At 37.0% G+C, this 18,091-nt stretch overlaps 1 protein-coding gene across 2 annotated transcripts in view; it reads right to left on the reverse strand.

Annotated features, from left to right (window-relative positions):
- Positions 1–18,091, reverse strand: part of LOC149564051 (DNA topoisomerase 6 subunit B-like) — a 111,093-nt gene that overhangs the window by 55,939 nt on the left and 37,063 nt on the right. For both annotated transcript variants that reach the window (XM_089827150.1, XM_089827149.1), the window contains 2 exons: positions 1,319–1,370; positions 1,086–1,150 (listed from right to left, as the gene is read on the reverse strand). In XM_089827150.1, the coding sequence (XP_089683276.1) occupies positions 1,086–1,150; positions 1,319–1,370 (117 nt within the window). The remainder of the gene's footprint in view (positions 1–1,085; positions 1,151–1,318; positions 1,371–18,091) is intronic.

Genomic DNA, 18,091 nt, shown 5'->3' on the forward strand with positions numbered 1-18,091 from the left:
TCAACAATGAAGAGAATGCTAGCAAAGAGGGATTTCGTCCTCCAAGCTCAACAATTAGATTTCCCAGAAATCCAATAGCATAATAGTAATATCATCCAAGCATACCCCAGCTCATTCTAGCCAAGAGAATACAAAGTCCTCCAAGAAGTCGACTTCATTTTCATAAGCAATGTGGGATAAATGGGAAACACTTTTTTAAAACAACTTTATAATAAAATGACTTAATTGATAAGTCTTTTCTTTAATTATCACTTTATAATAAAGTAAATTAACTTTGACATTAAAGTCATATAACAGTCGAACTCAAAATACCATGTATGATAGCTCATCGGAAAGAGTTCAACCAAATCCACCAAGCCGAACACTGGAAATTTTCATATCACTTGACTCCCACTAATGTACTAAAAATAGTAACTCCTCAAAATACTGCCAAATGAGCTCCCTAATCACTTCATTGGCCTATAGGAGCTCCTATCATAAGCTAATCTATTCACCCTGATGAACACATTAAGTAGGGGACATTACAGACTCCTACTTAACCTATTATTGAAGAAAACATTCCCTAAACTGGAATTCACAAAGATTAAATACGGAGTAGCCAATTGCAGCCATGAATTATCTAGTCTAATTTCCAACAAGATATGTGAAATGAAAGTGCAGTGAACTGAACCAACCACCTTTTAAATATGTCAGTAGGAATACCAATTTATCATATCCCTTGGTATTCCTAATTAGATTACATGCTAACCTATGCTTATGTGATTAAAGGGAATGTCATTCATAACAATCATATGTTTCCCTCACCTCCTAAAGACTCTTGTAATTGTCTTCTTTGCTTTGTGTTTATACCATTATACTATATAGCCTTACAGTGTATATTTATTGAGCCATTTATCTCCGACAACTCAAATACATTGTATTCACTGCCTCCTACAATAAGGGCATTCTTAATATTTCTTTCAACAAAATATAGTAGCACCCGAGATCTTAGCTATATTTATTTCATTATAAAATCTAAAAGTTTGGAGTGTATTACACTTGCTTTGAAAGAAATGCCAATTTAAGGGAATGAAGAATGTGTTCACCATTTTTGCACCTAGTCCAAACTTTCCACGTGTTTGTCTGAGCCCATATTTCGTTCCAGAAAGCACTACATTGTAAATACAGAATTCAACCAAATCTTGTTATCTTGAAGGAATATACAACCTCCTTTTCAAGGCATACGAGGTTGACTATCTCTAATATAAATCTTTTGGACCATTTCACAAAAGACCAAACAAATAAATAAATCAACATCATGGAACATAAGATATTTCACCTCTTCCAAGCATATTTGGAATATCATCATGTGGCATTCCCCTTCCATTATCCTGTATGTAAATAAAGACCAGAAAAGAACATCATGTAATCAGAATTTTGTACAACTGCTCTCTAAAAGAAGATAAATGAATCGCAGAGAACAAAGCTAATAGACTTACTGTTTCATCGCACTAATAGAATAAAATATAGAATGGGAAGTCGTAAAATGCAAACTGTATTACGCTAGTAATTCATTCACAAAGCAAAGAAACATATAGCTCTAGGCCACTATTTAATTTAGATATTCTGAATTGTGAGTAACAATGTTTGGCCATCTATGTACATTAATAATAAAAAATTGTTCTTTCTCAAGAGCAAGGTTAGTCTCACACATAGTACATTCATTTATACATCATAGACATATCAAAGTGTAAAGACCCCTACCAATTGAGCCTTTCAAACCACTAATACTGGCCTGTATAATTTCATCCAACACTTGGCATACTACTGCTGAAGGTCAATTCTGTACTTAAGATATTGTTGTGTAACAATTCCAAGCTGATGTAAAAATGTTGCCAAAAAGAACTAGACTAGTCTGAGACAATTTAACAAACTGTTGGCAAGCAACATAGGATAACACTTCAAAAATATGCAATGATGGCCAATACTAAAATTGTTTTATTCAAATCCTTCTTATTTGTTCATTGCAATACTTCAGCTAGCAAAAGGATTACAAACTGAATCTTAATTCGATACCCAAGTTCAGCATACATTTAATTGCCAAATTTTAAAACTATTATTTCCTTTCTTCACTAATTGTAAATGTAATGCAATCAAAATAGAAACCTAGGAAGTGCTGAAGGATGCCAAAATACTGAGGAAATGTCATCAACCAAACTGGGCCTGCACTCTCAGCTTCTGGACCTGCACATAATGACTGTGTATTGCAAACAAAACCCCTTCAAAAATGGACACCACTGAACCGGGTAGCTGCAATTTATATATTTCAAAATCATTGCATTTGTTGGACAGACATAACTGCCTGTACCATGCCCAGTCCCTGCGAATTCTTCTGATTTTGTTAATGCCCCAATGACTGCCGAAAATGCCTGGAAGAAATTCGCAGATGTCAAGGGAGACTGCGATTTCAATAGCAGATATTTTTTGCAATTTTTACCGCTGATGAAAATGCCAGTACAGCTTATGCACTGGTACTGCGATTTGTTTGTAAAATTTATGCACCTTAGAAGGTGCGAAACTGGGTAAGAAAGGGGCGCCCAGGCTGGTAACAAGCAATGAACCCTTCTTCAAACCAAAACGCTGCACAATGGAGGTAATTCGAACCAAAATCCCTGCCTTCATATACCAGTTCGAAATGCAGAAAAAATGTGCTTCAAACTCTACTAAACCCTCCCCAAAATAGATGTAATTAATGTGGAGTATCCTTGGATGAAATCGAACCCAAATGCTGTTCTTAAACCCCTGTGAAATTACTCAGAATAATCAGCACTTGTATATCTGAAACCCTAGCCGAAAAAGGCAGAGATAAATCCTTGCGAATCCTGCTACAAATCCACCTAAAAATGTGCCAAAATTGAATAGGAATGTGGCTGAGCACTCCCTTGTAAGATTCAAACCCTTCTTGATGCCTTCTTCCTCTTCCAATGATGTAATGCTGAGAATTACTGACTGTGAATTAAAACTTCAATTAACCACACAGCTTGAAGCAACTGAATGTTACTTCCAAAGAGCAACCCTTCAAAGGATCTTTCACCCCCTCAGTTATGCAATCACTTGAGAGGTATCGTTCTCAAGGATTAAGCTGAATATTTGTAGACCATTAGGCTCTACAAATGCTCAAGTAGACTCAATAGAGAAAATAAACTTGGATGCCAAATCAGAGACCCATGGGGTCTATTTATTTACTTTTTAGAATCTTCCTCTAGAAGCCACTTAACCTTCTAGAGACATCCAAAATATTCTTATAAAACCTCATTGCACTTTTTAGATAAAAAGTAACTTTGTAAAATAAAAGTGCACCTCAACTAAAAAATATAACATTTTGGCCCCATTTAAAAAGTAATGATAAAATATAATAGAAATAATATCTCCAAGAGCATAATAAACCATCCAATCTCCAAATAAACGCCAGAATGACTCTCTCATCACAACCACCAGTCTACGAGAGTCCATAATAGGCTGATCCGGCACGCAAAAAGACATCAGTCGGAATGGGGACAGGACAATCTGCCCTTCCTAAAATTGCTTGTCTTCAAGCAATGGCTGAACAAGAAACCAATCCATCCACCCGGATCCCAAATGTAGCTATGATCTGAAACTCTGTCAATCAACGTCGGCTCCTGCAATATAACCAAGAGGAATCCAGAAATGAATCGTGAACCACTGCTCAACTGAACCCCAACTCCATAACTGCCACAGTCAAGAACCCATGTGACACCAACTCTGAAAACATCAGAACCCAAGTAGATACCATCAACACATCCCACTGGCTTAAGTGGAATGTACAATCCAACTCTGCAACAACTCCCAAATGGAACTGCGCCAAGTGCGGAGAATCCACACATTGTACACCTACTGCAATCAACATATCTCTGCAAATCACTGGCCACAGTCTCAACACCAAAACTCCCATGCACCACTGATGGCGAATAGTCATCACACGGTAGATAGCAAAAACTAGAGCCCAAACCAAATCTGACGACCATCAAGTCCTCAACACCTGGATCAAAAGCAAACCAATGAACACACCCTGCAATATAATGCCGGTAAAAAGAACCAATCCCCGTCAAAGACTCATCCTGCGGACGTGATACGACCAACTGTGACTGATCATCAGCTAAGTCAAAGGATGATATAACCAAAGGCATAGAATCAACAACAACATCACTAGTCACCGTGCCATCAGTAGTAGAGACCATCACCAAGTCAAACATACCACAATGCTCAGTTGCAGTGCCCAACTCAACTGAACCTGCCTCCAGTCAAAATGAACCAAACATGCCAGTACTAGAATCGAGGACAGATATATCCTCATCTCCACTGCCTCTATCAACCTCGACCATGGACATCCTCGGATCACCAAACACCATGGTCTATGACTGTACAGAATCTGGTAAAGATTGAAGTTGCTCTAGCTCCATAGTTACCTCAACTAAATGAAACTGTGATTCCTCGAAAGCCAACTGTGTACTCTCAAGAAACTCAAAAGTCACCTCGAGCTGCTGAGTAAGCTCACTCACCTCATCTTCCTTGACCAATAACGCGTCATATGCTGTACTGCCCCACTCCATAAGATAATCTCTATCGGCTACCAACTGCATATAATTCTGGCTCAAAATCCGGATAGCCTCCCATAAAGAGTGGATCTTTGTCAAGGAAAGATAACTACCTCCCTGCCCATCACTAGTATGGGAACCCCATCCATAAACTGCTAACAACTGACGAGCAACATCGAAATGCTCGCAAGCGATAGAAATGTCTCGCTTGCCAACTCTCAGCTGACTAGACACATGATTGTGCTGACTAGTCGAACTCCTATACTCTACCCCCCGTACATTGTCCAAAGAAGTAACCTCAGAATAGCTATCATCTGTAATACTGCCATCCAAATTCTGCAGACCAACTACTGAACTCATATCATCAAACGGAGCGACTAAAACATCAACATCAAAAACCTCTGTATCAAAGGAACCCGCTGAAGAGACTAAGTCCTCGACACTATCCACAACATCCCCCTGGGTGTCATCTATAGTAATCAGATCCTGGGACTCTTCTGTAAGCTCTATCATATCTAAGAGATCATCAATCCATTCCAACAAGAATGGTCGACTGGATACATGAACAATGCCCAACATGGGTGTATAAAAACTAATTCCAGCATCAGACAAGCTGCTGGCATGGATGAGAACTACACCTGGTAAACTACTAATCAAGTCCATGATGGTGCAACAGATACTATTACCAAAGAATGATAGATATCTCCGGTCAAAACAATCCCAAGTACTAAAATAAGGATCCCAACATCTAATCCATGAACAGAAATCAACTGGCAACTCAAGTAAACTCCTCACCTGAGTAATGTGAACAATACCAACTGACTTCACACACCTGTCTACTGTACCTACTACAATCTCCAAATCCGGAGTGTGAATGCTAGACATACTCATATCGTTCTCAACATGTGACCCGACTGTAAAAGAAAACTGAGTCCCTGTCATATGCGCTAACTCCTGAACTGAACTCACCTCGAGACGAAGCTTGTCCACATGTCTCTCAGAATCCTGGAGAGCCAACTGAGTATACATCAGGGAATTTCGAGTATCCTCCAGCTCATGAGAAAATCGGTCGACCTCCTCTTCCTTCTTCTTCGATGCATCTGAATAGACCCCCACAAGATTAAGGAGATGATCACGATCTGAAAGAGGTGTATGTAACTTACCTTCATTGCTTCCATGCCTTCCTTGATCTGCTGTAAGTCGTCACAAGAAGAACCTGTTGTGACTCCTTTCTGTCTCTCCTGCAATTGAATCATCCAAATGTGATTCTCAATCAATCCACGCATCCTGTCATGATGAGATAAAGCCATGACAATATCCCTTTTCTTCGTCTTCAACAAGCTTGCTAAAACACGTGAAGAACAACTAGCCTCTATCTCATGCGAAGAAGCATCCAACTGTGCCTGATACTCATTTTTTGAAAAGTCCTTAATGCTCACTTTCTGATCAATCGTACTATCCTCAAACATGACAGTATCCTCAACTGTTATAACTTTATCCAACCCAATTGTACTGGAATCACTATCTGTGCCAATCACACAATCCAGTGTGCCTATGATATCACCTTCTGATGCAACTGGCTCAACCTGCACAACATCTGTAACCACTTCTGCCTGTGAAAATGATACAGATAAACCATCACCTGAAGATGTGCTAATGTCTCCCTGTATCGAATCAGCATGTCTGTTAAACTCCTCATACAAGTTTCTTCCTGTTATAGGAAAAGTACTTCGATCCTTAGGCCTATCAATCAAGCTCTTTAACCACGTACATGCCATAGGTGACACATTCCTCTTTTTTGTCCAAACCCACCATAAATCTTCTGCCAAAAGTTTAGAAATTTCACCCTCCTCAAACAAGATTGTGAACATGATGGAATGCATCGATGCTAATACGCTGTTGGGATGAAACTCATCCATAATATTCCAAAATGTGTTAAACATCCTGCTAATGTCACCAATACAACCTATTGCCAGCATAATGTTTTCAAATCTACGCCTTGCAAATACTTCAAGTAATCTTGCCCTCTTTGAGAAATAAGGGTCCCGGATCTTGTCCAACTTTTCGAAGCTTTTTACTATGGCATGAAATACCTCTCTCATAATTTGATCGTCACAAGAATTAAGGCCAGCTATTATCCTCATAATTTCACTAATGCAAGAGAGAGTTGTAAGTCTTATTACCTCATCATGATGTCTCAATAATCGGGGCTTAACCAACGAACCAAATGCTGGAGATAAAGCTGTTTGCATAGCATCGGGTCTTGACTGATCAAACTTGCCTAAATAAGTTTCCAACTCCTCCAAAGTTCTTAGAAGGTCCTCTGTTCGCTGAAATGGGCAATCTAATTTCTTCTTTGCATTGTGCATTCTTTCTTCCAAATCCTTGTCTCCTGTTAACGCCATACTGATAATTGTATTCATTCTGAAATAACCCAGTCAGGCTGGCAGGAAACAGCTCTAATACCACTGTAAAGACCCCTACCAATTGAGCGTTTCAAACCACTAATACTAGCATGTATAATTTCATCCAACACTTGGCATACTACTGCTGAAGGTCAATTCTGTACTTATGATATTGTTGTGTAACAATTCCAAGCTGATGTAAAAATGTTGCCAAAAAGAACTAGACTAGTCTGAGACAATTTAACAAACAGTTGGCAAGCAACATAGGATAACACTTCAAAAATATGCAATGATGGCCAATACTAAAATTGTTTTATTCAAATCCTTCTTATTTGTTCACTGCAATACTTCAGCTAGCAAAAGGATTACAAACTGAATCTTAATTCGATACCCAAGTTCAGCATACATTTAATTGCCAAATTTTAAAACTATTATTTCCTTTCTTTACTAATTGTAAATGTAATGCAATCAAAATAGAAACCTAGGAAGTGCTGAAGGATGCCAAAATACTGAAGAAATGTCGTCAACCAAACTGGGCCTGCACTGTCAGCTTCTGGACCTGCACATAATGACTGTGTATTGCAAACAAAACCCCTTCAAAAATGGACGCCACTGAACCAGGTAGCTGCAATTTATATATTTCAAAATCATTGCATTTGTTGGACAGACATAACTGCCTGTACCATGCCCAGTCCCTGCGAATTCTTCTGATTTTTTTAATGCCCCAATGACTGCCGAAAATGCCTGGAAGAAATTCGCAGATGTCAAGGGAGACTGCGATTTCAATAGCAGATATTTTTTGCAATTTTTACTGCTGACGAAAATGCTAGTACAGCTTATGCACTGGTACTGCGATTTGTTTGTAAAATTTATGCACCTTAGAAGGTGCGAAACTGGGTAAGAAAGGGGCACCCAAGCTGGTAACAAGCAATGAACCCTTCTTCAAACCAAAACGCTGCACAATGGAAGTAATTCGAACCAAAATCCCTGCCTCCATATGCCAGTTCGAAATGCAGAAAAAATGTGCTTCAAACTCTGCTAAACCCTCCCCAAAATAGATGTAATTAATGTGGAGTATCCTTGGATGAAATCGAACCCAAATGCTGTTCTTAAACCCCTGTGAAATTACTCAGAAAAATCAGCACTTGTATATCTGAAACCTAGCCGAAAAAGGCAGAGATAAATCCCTGCAAATCCTGCTACAAATCCACCTAAAAATGTGCCAAAATTGAATAGGAATGTGGCTGAGCACTCCCTTGTACGATTCAAACCCTTCTTGATGTCTTCTTCCTCTTCCAATGATGTAATGCTGAGAATTACTGACTGTGAATTAAAACTTCAATTAAGCACAGCTTGAAGCAACTGAATGTTACTTCCAAAGAGCAACGTTTCAGAGGGTCTTTCACCCCCTCACTTATGCAATCACTTGAGAGGTATCGTTCTCAAAGATTAAGCTGAATATTTGCAGACCATCAGGCTCTACAAATGCTCAAGTAGACTCAATAGAGAAAATAAACTTGGATGCCAAATCAGAGACCCATGGGGTCTATTTATTTACTTTTTAGAATCTTCCTCTAGAAGCCACTTAACCTTCTAGAGACATCCAAAATATTCTTATAAAACCTCATTGCACTTTTTAGATAAAAAGTAATTTTATAAAATAAAAGTGCACCTCAACTAAAAAATATAACATTTTGGCCCCATTTAAAAAGTAATGATAAAATATAATAGAAATATTATCTCCAAGAGCATAATAAACCATCCAATCTCCAAATAAACACCAAAATGACTCTCTCATCACAACCACCAGTCTACGAGAGTCCATAATAGACTGATCCGGCACTCAAAACGACGTCAGCCGGAACGGGGATATGACACAAAGTGAAAGTACAAATAGATTTCAACTACTCTAGCTTAAATAGAGATACCCTGGCAGACTAAAAAATGTTAAAATTGTGTTATTGCTATCACGATTTAACTGTGTAGTTTTCGAGTCAAACTCATTGACCCATGTTTCATGACTAGTGATTCACATGAATCCATCTCTCATGAGAATAAATGGAACACTTAGTACTCATTGGATCTAAGTGAAACTCACAGAGGTGAATGAGTTTGACTCAAAAACTACACAGTTAAATTCTGATAGCAATATCACAATTTGAATTGCTATGGAAAATATCTCCTACTTATCAAATGCTAAAATGTTTGTAAAACTAGGGCAAAATTTGTTATAGCATTTCATGCAAAATAGTGGATAGAAACATTAGACAAGAAACCGAAAACAAGAATTTGTTCAATGTTGCCAACCACAAACTGGAGAATTTACTCAAATTACAAAAAAACACTTGAAAGCACAATTAGCTTATGAGGCTCATGGGCTACTAAATGCAATGACAATGCTCAAGTACCCTAGATATACTCTCCTTGCTTGCAATCACAATCTATCAAATGCCTTATTCAAGAAGGTGAAATTCTCATTGTGAAAGTATAGCTCCTGATTGGCTGCAATCCATATTAATATGAGTCAATATTGTCAAGATCATTTGGTTGATCATCTTTGACCTTACTTGATATTGTCAAGGCATAGGTTCATGATCTATAAGTAATACAAAATGTTCAAATCAATTGAATATGACGTACTCATAAACAAAAATACGCCACTAAGCTAAACTTTTTAGTTATTTAATACCTAAGTAACTTCTAATCTTGAATTTTCTTAAGCCAAAGACGAAGGTTTTGGTGAACAAACATTACATAATATGTTTGTTGCTTGTTTGGGCAGTTCCAATTCTTGGAGCATATCTGTTAACTGTGCTGCCATGTAGAAAAACTACTTAACTGGCTCAAAACATTCATTGATGTCTATTAAGACAAATTAGGTTCTTTATTGAAGTAATCCCACAATTGCCCTCACATTTCATTAATCTCAAATAAATAAAAAATTACGAGTATTATACATCAAATCTTTCAATTTTTGACAAGCAAAACTGCAATAGCTGATTACAAATTAATAAACTTCATTTAAAGCATTGCTTGGGTCATTATGTTAGAGAAGACTCCCCTCACCTATTAGTGCATTTGACAAATCTAACGTGGCTGCTCACTATCTATCTTCATCGAGGAAAAGTTTACAATACACTTAAAAAGTGTTATGGAAAATCGTATTGTTGTAGTTGTTTTAAACAAAGGAGATGAAAGCTCCTTATATAGATTTACAAAGACGATATTTCTAAAAGGAACAATCATGAACTAAAGATGGAAATAGAAACTACCTAATAAACTAAGGACTACCTAAGATGACCAGTAAAGAAATGTTATAATATTCTAATACCCTCTGTTAATGGTCATTGTCTAACAGATGTCTTTATGTCACAAATTCTAAAAACTATTTTGTCGTTGTTGAGACACTCACTTGATTTGCAAGATGTTGATGACCAAGAAGCCAAAATCCATCCAAAAATGAACAAAGAAGGGTGTCCCCTTCTTAGAATGCTTTGTAACAAGAGACAAGTGTTGATCTCAGATTGGTTTTGACAAGTGAGTGTCAACACACTTAAAACATTTACTTAGTTTATGTTGAATTAGTAATACATGCCAAGCACAACATGTAAATAATAGACCATGCTGAGTTGCAATGAGTGTCGAGTCACTCGAGTGCCGAGCAAATAGACCATGCCAAGTGATTCAAGTGCCGAGTAAACAGTGGATGCCAAGCAGTTTAGGTGCCGAGTCAGAAGTAGAAATACAATGTATGTCGAGCATCAAAGACCTCACATGCCGAGTGACACAGTTTGGACATATTTGTTTGTAATAGCACAAACCATTATGTAAATTGTTTTCAAGCCAACTTAAGGATAGATTTTGATCTTTTGGAGATAAGGACAAATCTATATGCAGATTCCCTATGCAATTACATGCAGCCAATCAGAAAATGGGAAAGTTTAAGCAGTAAAATGGATGAATCTCAACCATAGATTCATACCTAACCCTAAGCCACCAGAGTCTTCTTAAGGAGGACAAAGCTCTAAACTCTTTACGATGATGAGAACAATGTAAAAGGGGTGAATGATCGAATTGAAAAGAAAACAAGATAGTTTGCAGAGCATTCAAGGTGACTTAGCAGTAAGAGTGTATTGCAGAATTAGTTAGCGAAGAACAGAGGATAAAGAAGGATACAGCATTGATACATCAGATCGTGAAGGATCAATCAGAGATTGTACAGAGGTGATCTGTTATCAGGCAAGCAAGTGCCAACCACAGGATCTATGCTGAGACATTTTGACAGATGATTTCAGTTAAATCTCTTAACAGAGTAGTCCTAATAGGCTATATGAAATCCTTTAACAGGGTGCTTGCTTAATCGTAAGTTGAAGTCATCTAACCAGGCACACTTCTAATAGGGTGTTGAAATCCTCTGACAACGTGGGACTTAACAGTCTTTGTAAGCCTTTAACAGGGCAGGCCTTTCACAGGGCAGATCATGATTCATGGTCAAATCATTGTAACCTTAATTGGATAAACTTTATTGCTGCAATAGTGAAGATTTGTGGGTGTCATCCCCACCCCTGTTTTACCTTCTCACTTGGAGGGTCTCTAGGTAATCATTTTTGGTGTAATGTGTGTTTGATTACATGTTTACATGATTGATGCATATGCTTTACATGTTATTTCAATATATTAACGCATGTGATGTATGAATGGTGAAATTTTTTTGGGTTCAAGTTTAAACTCCTGATTCACCCACGCCCCCCCCCCCCTCCCCCTCTCAGAAGTTCACTCTCTTCCCACTTGTAATTCCAACAACAAAAGCCTGCCACTAAGATGAGAATGCCACTAACCCCCCCAGAATCAGCAAAACATCTGGACCTGGAATCATCACAAAACATTCAACTTGATGTTGGATAACGAAGCTGCCCTTCCTTGGAGACAGAGACAAACACTGAGAACAGCTAGCACAATGTTGAGAAAAAATTAGCACACCCTCCAAACTTTCCAGATGAACATTATGCTCCAAAACAAATTGCAAAAAGTCATGATTTTGGAGGAGAAAAATCGACAAAAACCCAACACAATTTTTGAGGTGAAAATTTGATCAAAACCCAGCATGATTTTTGAGGTGAAAAATCAATCAAAACAAAATAGAACTCGAGACACGGATAATAGAATACAAAACTTCGTTTTTAGGAAAAACTGTAAAACCCAACAAATAAATTTTGAGGAAAAAATTATAAACCCACCATGGTATCCCACGCAACTTTGTGAATTACAGTCAAAAAAATTTAAGGGAAAAATTATAGAAACCCATAAGAAATTTTTCAAGGGATAAAATTATGAAAACCCATCAAAAATGTTTTTAAGGAAAAAAAATCATGAAAACCCACCAAATTTTTTTAAAGGTGGTAAAACACGAGACTTCACATGGTAAACCAGCACATGCAAGAACATGCAACCCTCAAAAATCAAAGACTTTAGCTACAACCAAGAAATCGTGAGATAAAAAAACCTTAACCAAACTTGTGATTTCCAACAACAATCTTCGAAGACGAACCACAAAAGTTTCATATAAATACCTCTAACGATTTTTATTAAAATTGAAAAGCAAATTTTTGGAAAAAATTCCAGATCAAAGGAGGCTCGAATTTTCCTCAAAAATCCACCAAATTTTATGAATCCCATGAACTACTCTGTATCATGTTATCGTAAATCAATGTTGTTTAGTTGTATTAAACAAAGGAGATGAAACCTCATTATATAGATTTAAAAAGACAATGTTTCTAAAAGAAACAATCGTGAATTAAAGACGGAAATAGAAACTACCTAATAAACTAAAGACTAACTAAGATGACCATTATAGAAACATTATAATATTCTAATATAAACATTCTATGACCTCTACATAATCCTTGAACTATTGTCTATAAAAGAATGCTGAGTGTATATTAGTAACGAAGGCATGAAGATAATAAACATGTGTCCATCTCATCTAAAATCAATGATCTTCATATCATTATGTACTCTGCAATTTGGATTTTACTGCCTATTTTGTCACATCCACGGCCCTGTAAACTAGGGCTCAAGTTAGAATCCCAATGACCAACTCTCCAAATGAGAATCTAGGTGAGTTATGGCATATGCAGAAGCTTATTTACCAACTATGCAAGACAGAAAGATATAGAACCTAAACAGTCACTATATTTTATTCAGCTATTTGTTTCGTATATGGTTTAACCTCGAGAAAGGTGTTATCCACGGCATAAATTTTAACTGCTCCCCAAATCTTCCCACTGAGTTTTTGGCAAGCCCTGTTCTTTCACTAGAATGAGCACATGGTTCAACCTTGAGAAAGGTGTATCCAGACCATAAATTTTAACTGCTCTCCAAATCTTCCCACTGAGTTTTAATCTTATTCCTTCCCTAGCATGAGTACACAACATATTCATGGGAAAATTCAACCAAAGCTCAAATGGAAAGACGAACACAGAAACTACACAGAAAAAACACTTCTCAACACTGCAAAATACCCAGTTTTTTGCCTTCATGAGACCTGCACACCCAAAGAAAAAGATCACACCAGCATTTATGCATTTTGAGCAAACTGGAGTGGGTTTATAGCATATCTGAAGACCACATCTGAGGAATTTTGAGTTTGTATGCTAGTATTTCTTTTCTAGCCATTCAAAATCTTATGTGCTAATTTCTTTATGCCATTTTTACAATTTTATGTGCACTGAATTTGAATTATGTACATTTCGTATATGATTTACACAAGTATTTGTGAATAACATAGCTGGCTTTGTCCTGACCATAGGGTTTACGCTACAGTAAAAAATACTTTTTTAGTTAAATTAATTATTGCTATTGCTAATCAACTACCACATTACATCTAAAAAGCATTAACATGTTTTTTTTTTTTTTCCAAAATAATTTATGTTAATATTGTTGTAACTTTTTCTAAACATTGTTTTTTGTCTTTGAAAATGTTAGAGGTTTGCATACAAAAAACTCCGACTCCACAACAGGTTAGAATTAACAAAATGGAAGTAAACTTGCAAGAAGTGATGACGGTACTTGGAAATATGTCATTATGGCTTAACATTGGGAAGAGTAGTTTGTCTATCATGCATCACTACTTGGAAATATGTCATTATGGGCCTAACATTGGGAAGAGTAGTTTGCCTATCATGCTTGAATAAGCTAAATGAAAGCATTGATTGCCTCAAATATCGTGAGGTATACAATCCCAACTGCGAAATCAAGCCATGGTAAAATGCAACAAAAGAGGTGGAACAAGAGATCCGAGTTGTTCTTGGGCTGTTAGGTGCAAATAAATAAGAGAAGACTATTGGAATCATTTGTCGTCGCATCAAAAGCTTGAATTGTCAATGCCTGATACAAATGTCAGATTTAACCCAACCCCATGGGGCGGTAAAGCCATGTCAAGAATCTCCAAGGATGTGCTGACCACCAAGTCAACAATCTCCCCCTCAGCACTGACTGAGCCTTCAGCACCCACTGAAGGGAGACCCGAACCCATGACCCAAGGCTATAATACCAATTGCTGGAATCATTTGACGTTGCATCAAAAGCTCGAACAGTCAATGCCCAATACAAATGCCAAATTTAATACTACCCAGGGAAGACAATTAAGCCATGTCGCGAATCTCCAAGGAGGTGTTGACCACCAAGTCAACAAAGACAAGGTGTAATAACCCTACTTGGCTATAGCTCTAACAAATACTAATATTTCTGACTTTTGACATTACGTCAAAACATTTAGCATACAATGACAATACTACTAAAAGAACTCCAAGGCTGACTAAATTACATTCACCAAGATTAGGCAATTTTTAGCAACATTGATGATGACCAAGCTCAATTCAATGGCAATGATAGATTTGCATTTGATTTACTATGCCATGTAACTTTAAAAAAACTAAACTACTTCATATTTATCTCTTAATTCAATTTACATCAACATTGAATCAAATTACATCTTATAATTTTACACACTTTCTTCCAAGCAACAAAAATGACAAAAATGAAAGATGCAAACCTTAAGAAATTGATCCACAAGACTCAAATTCCAAAACTAATATACCTCAGCAGTAGGTTGGAAAATAATCAGCTCCAACAATTAATCTTCTCCTTAGCCACAGTAAAACAGTAGGAGAAATGGCCAATTGTATACCTCGGCACAATTGCCAATGCAAACTCAGAACAAAATCTCATATTTGAATCTACAATACTTCAGTTGTAGATCCAATAGAACAACTCAAAATTCAAAGCCTTATAATTCAACAAGGGCACAAAAATCAAAACTCAGAAAAAGCCACAAAGGCATCAAAAGAAAATAAAATATCTAAGCATGTTTTTCCCAATGAAATGAGCTTGTATTTATAACCTCCAGATTCCCTTTTGTTGCCAAAATGTAACTTCACTCAAGAAGCTTCATCACGCAACATTAATTAGAAGCTTCCATTAGATTCTCTCACTTGACTTGGCTTAACTAATTAATAAATGACATTTTCCAATGATAACTCACCTCTCAACTTAAGTGAAATTATAACTTTATAATAAGTCATTTAATAATTATTAATAATTTGGCCACTAAAAATATAATAACTCCCAAAATACTCATCATTTAAATATGTTGTCTTTAATAGGAGTCATACCTATTATTTCTACATGTGACCAAATACACTTTCCAAAAATAGAAAGGGTCCATCTCGATCAACGCCAACTTACCACAAATAGTAAGTACACAAAACTAAGCCCAAACGAAGACCAACCTATAGAATACTAAGATGTGGAGAAGATAAGACCCTCCCAAGCCAAGTCACTACCACAGAAGACCCTCTATCCACAATAGTTAGCCTGCGAGGATCACAATAATAGGCTAATCCCTGAAACTCTGATGCCGACAAAATTGGGAACATTATAGCCCTCCCTCCCCGAGATTGCTTGTCCTCAAGCAATCCGGCAACACGGTGAACTCCAACTTCCACCTAGATCCCAAATAAAGAAGTACATGGCATCCCCGTCAACACTAAACCAGCTATGTGCCAACATCATCAAAACCATCAACATATCTTGCAGCATAGCACCTAAAACTTGTGTTGATGATGTAGAAGTCAGAATGCCACCAGAAGGCAACTCCATAGAAGATCTATGCAATCTCTTCTTCCCTGTTTCCACCCACATAATATATATTGGACTGGAATCCTGATCATCACCAACATGCGTTGAAAAAGATGTAGCTACAAAAGAACCATATGCACTCATGCCAACTGTATCAACAATAGGTGTAACCATGTCAAAATCTATGAACGTACGAACATCACCAACTACCACGACAAGAAATTGAACCAAATCTATAGTTAGTGAAAATTGAGTTCAACTCCACTCAGATGAGTGATCAACATCAACCTCAAACAGTGGATTGTCATAAAACCATGTTGCATCCATGTCAAACATAGGATTGTCCACAAAGTAAACCTCACCACTATGTTGATTTGAACTATGACATGACTCTACCTGAATACAACTCACCTCATCATCAATGACGTGTGTACTATCATCAGGGCACACATCAACAACTGAATGCATACTGCTAAACTTCTCACTAGATGGATGGACCGCCACAAAAGTGGTTGTTGATATAAAAGTATCCTCGCATGCTCCTACTCCAACTATCGTTGTATCACCATCAAATACATGATCCTGGGAACTTATGCCAACAACTGCGTCATTTGACTCGACATGAATTCTCATCACGTGCCACCACCACTATGCTCAGCTCATGAGGTGTCTCACAAGAAATGTCTTGCACATTTGTAGCTGCAACTGTATCATCACATTTCGCTCTTTGAAAAAGTGATATCATGCTCTGTTCAAATCTTGGATTCAAAATCAGTTGGGCCATCCTTTTGTAATTTTCATTCAACTCATTCACTAGCACATCCAACTGTTTTACAATACCTTGTATCTCAAATTCTCCATCCCTAGGCGGAGAAGTACGCCCTCTACAGGTGTAATGAATACCAAACCTCCTGTCACCATCCATAACGCTAAAAACCAAATCTCCAAAATAAAGCACTGATCAAACTGAGCTCAACTCCTGCAGGCTGGCAGGAAACCGCTCTAATACCACTGTAATAACCTTGCTTGGCTATAGCTCTAACAAATACTAATATTTCTAACTTTTGACATTACGTCAAAACATTTAGCATACAATGACAATACTACTGAAAAGAACTCTAAGGCTGACTAAATCACATTCACCAAGATTAGGAAATTTTTAGCAACACTGTCGATGACCAAGCTCAATTCAATGGCAATGATAGATTTGCATTTGATTTACTATGCCATGTAACTTTAAAAAAACTGAACTACTTCATATTTATCTCTCAATTCAATTTACATCAGCATTGAATCAAATTACATGTCAAAATTTCACACACTTTCTTCCAAGCAACAGCAATGACAAAAATAGAAGATGCAAACCTTAAGAAATTGATCCACAAGACTCAAATTCCAAAACTACTATACTCAGCAGTAGGTTAGAAAATAATCAGCTCCAACAATTAATCTTCTCCTTAGCCATAGTAAAACAATAGGAGAAATGGCCAATTGTATACCTCAGCACAATTGCCAATGCAAACTCAAAACAAAATCTCAAATTTGAATTTACAATACTTCAGTTGTAAATCCAATGGAACAACTCAGAATTCAGACCTTTATACTTCAGCAAGGGCACAAAATTCGAACTCAAAAAAAGCCAGCAAAGCATGTTTTTCCCAATGAAATGAGCTAGTATTTATAACCTTCAGATTCCCTTTTGTTGCCAAAATGTAACTTCACTCAAGAAGCTTCACCACACAACATTAAATAGAAGCTTTCATTAGATTCTCTCACTTGACTTGGCTTAACTAATTAATAAATGACACTTTCCAATGATAACTCAACTCTCAACTTAAATGAAATTATAAAGTTAAATTATAACTTTATAATAAGCCATTTAATAATTAATAATAATTTGGCAACTAAAAAAATAATAACTCCCAAAATACTCGTCATTTAAATATGTCGTCT

Source organism: Cupressus sempervirens, chromosome 4 (genome assembly GCF_028749045.1).
Source record: "Cupressus sempervirens isolate cs-2001-9-10 chromosome 4, ASM2874904v1, whole genome shotgun sequence".
Classification (NCBI taxonomy): Eukaryota; Viridiplantae; Streptophyta; class Pinopsida; order Cupressales; family Cupressaceae; genus Cupressus; species Cupressus sempervirens.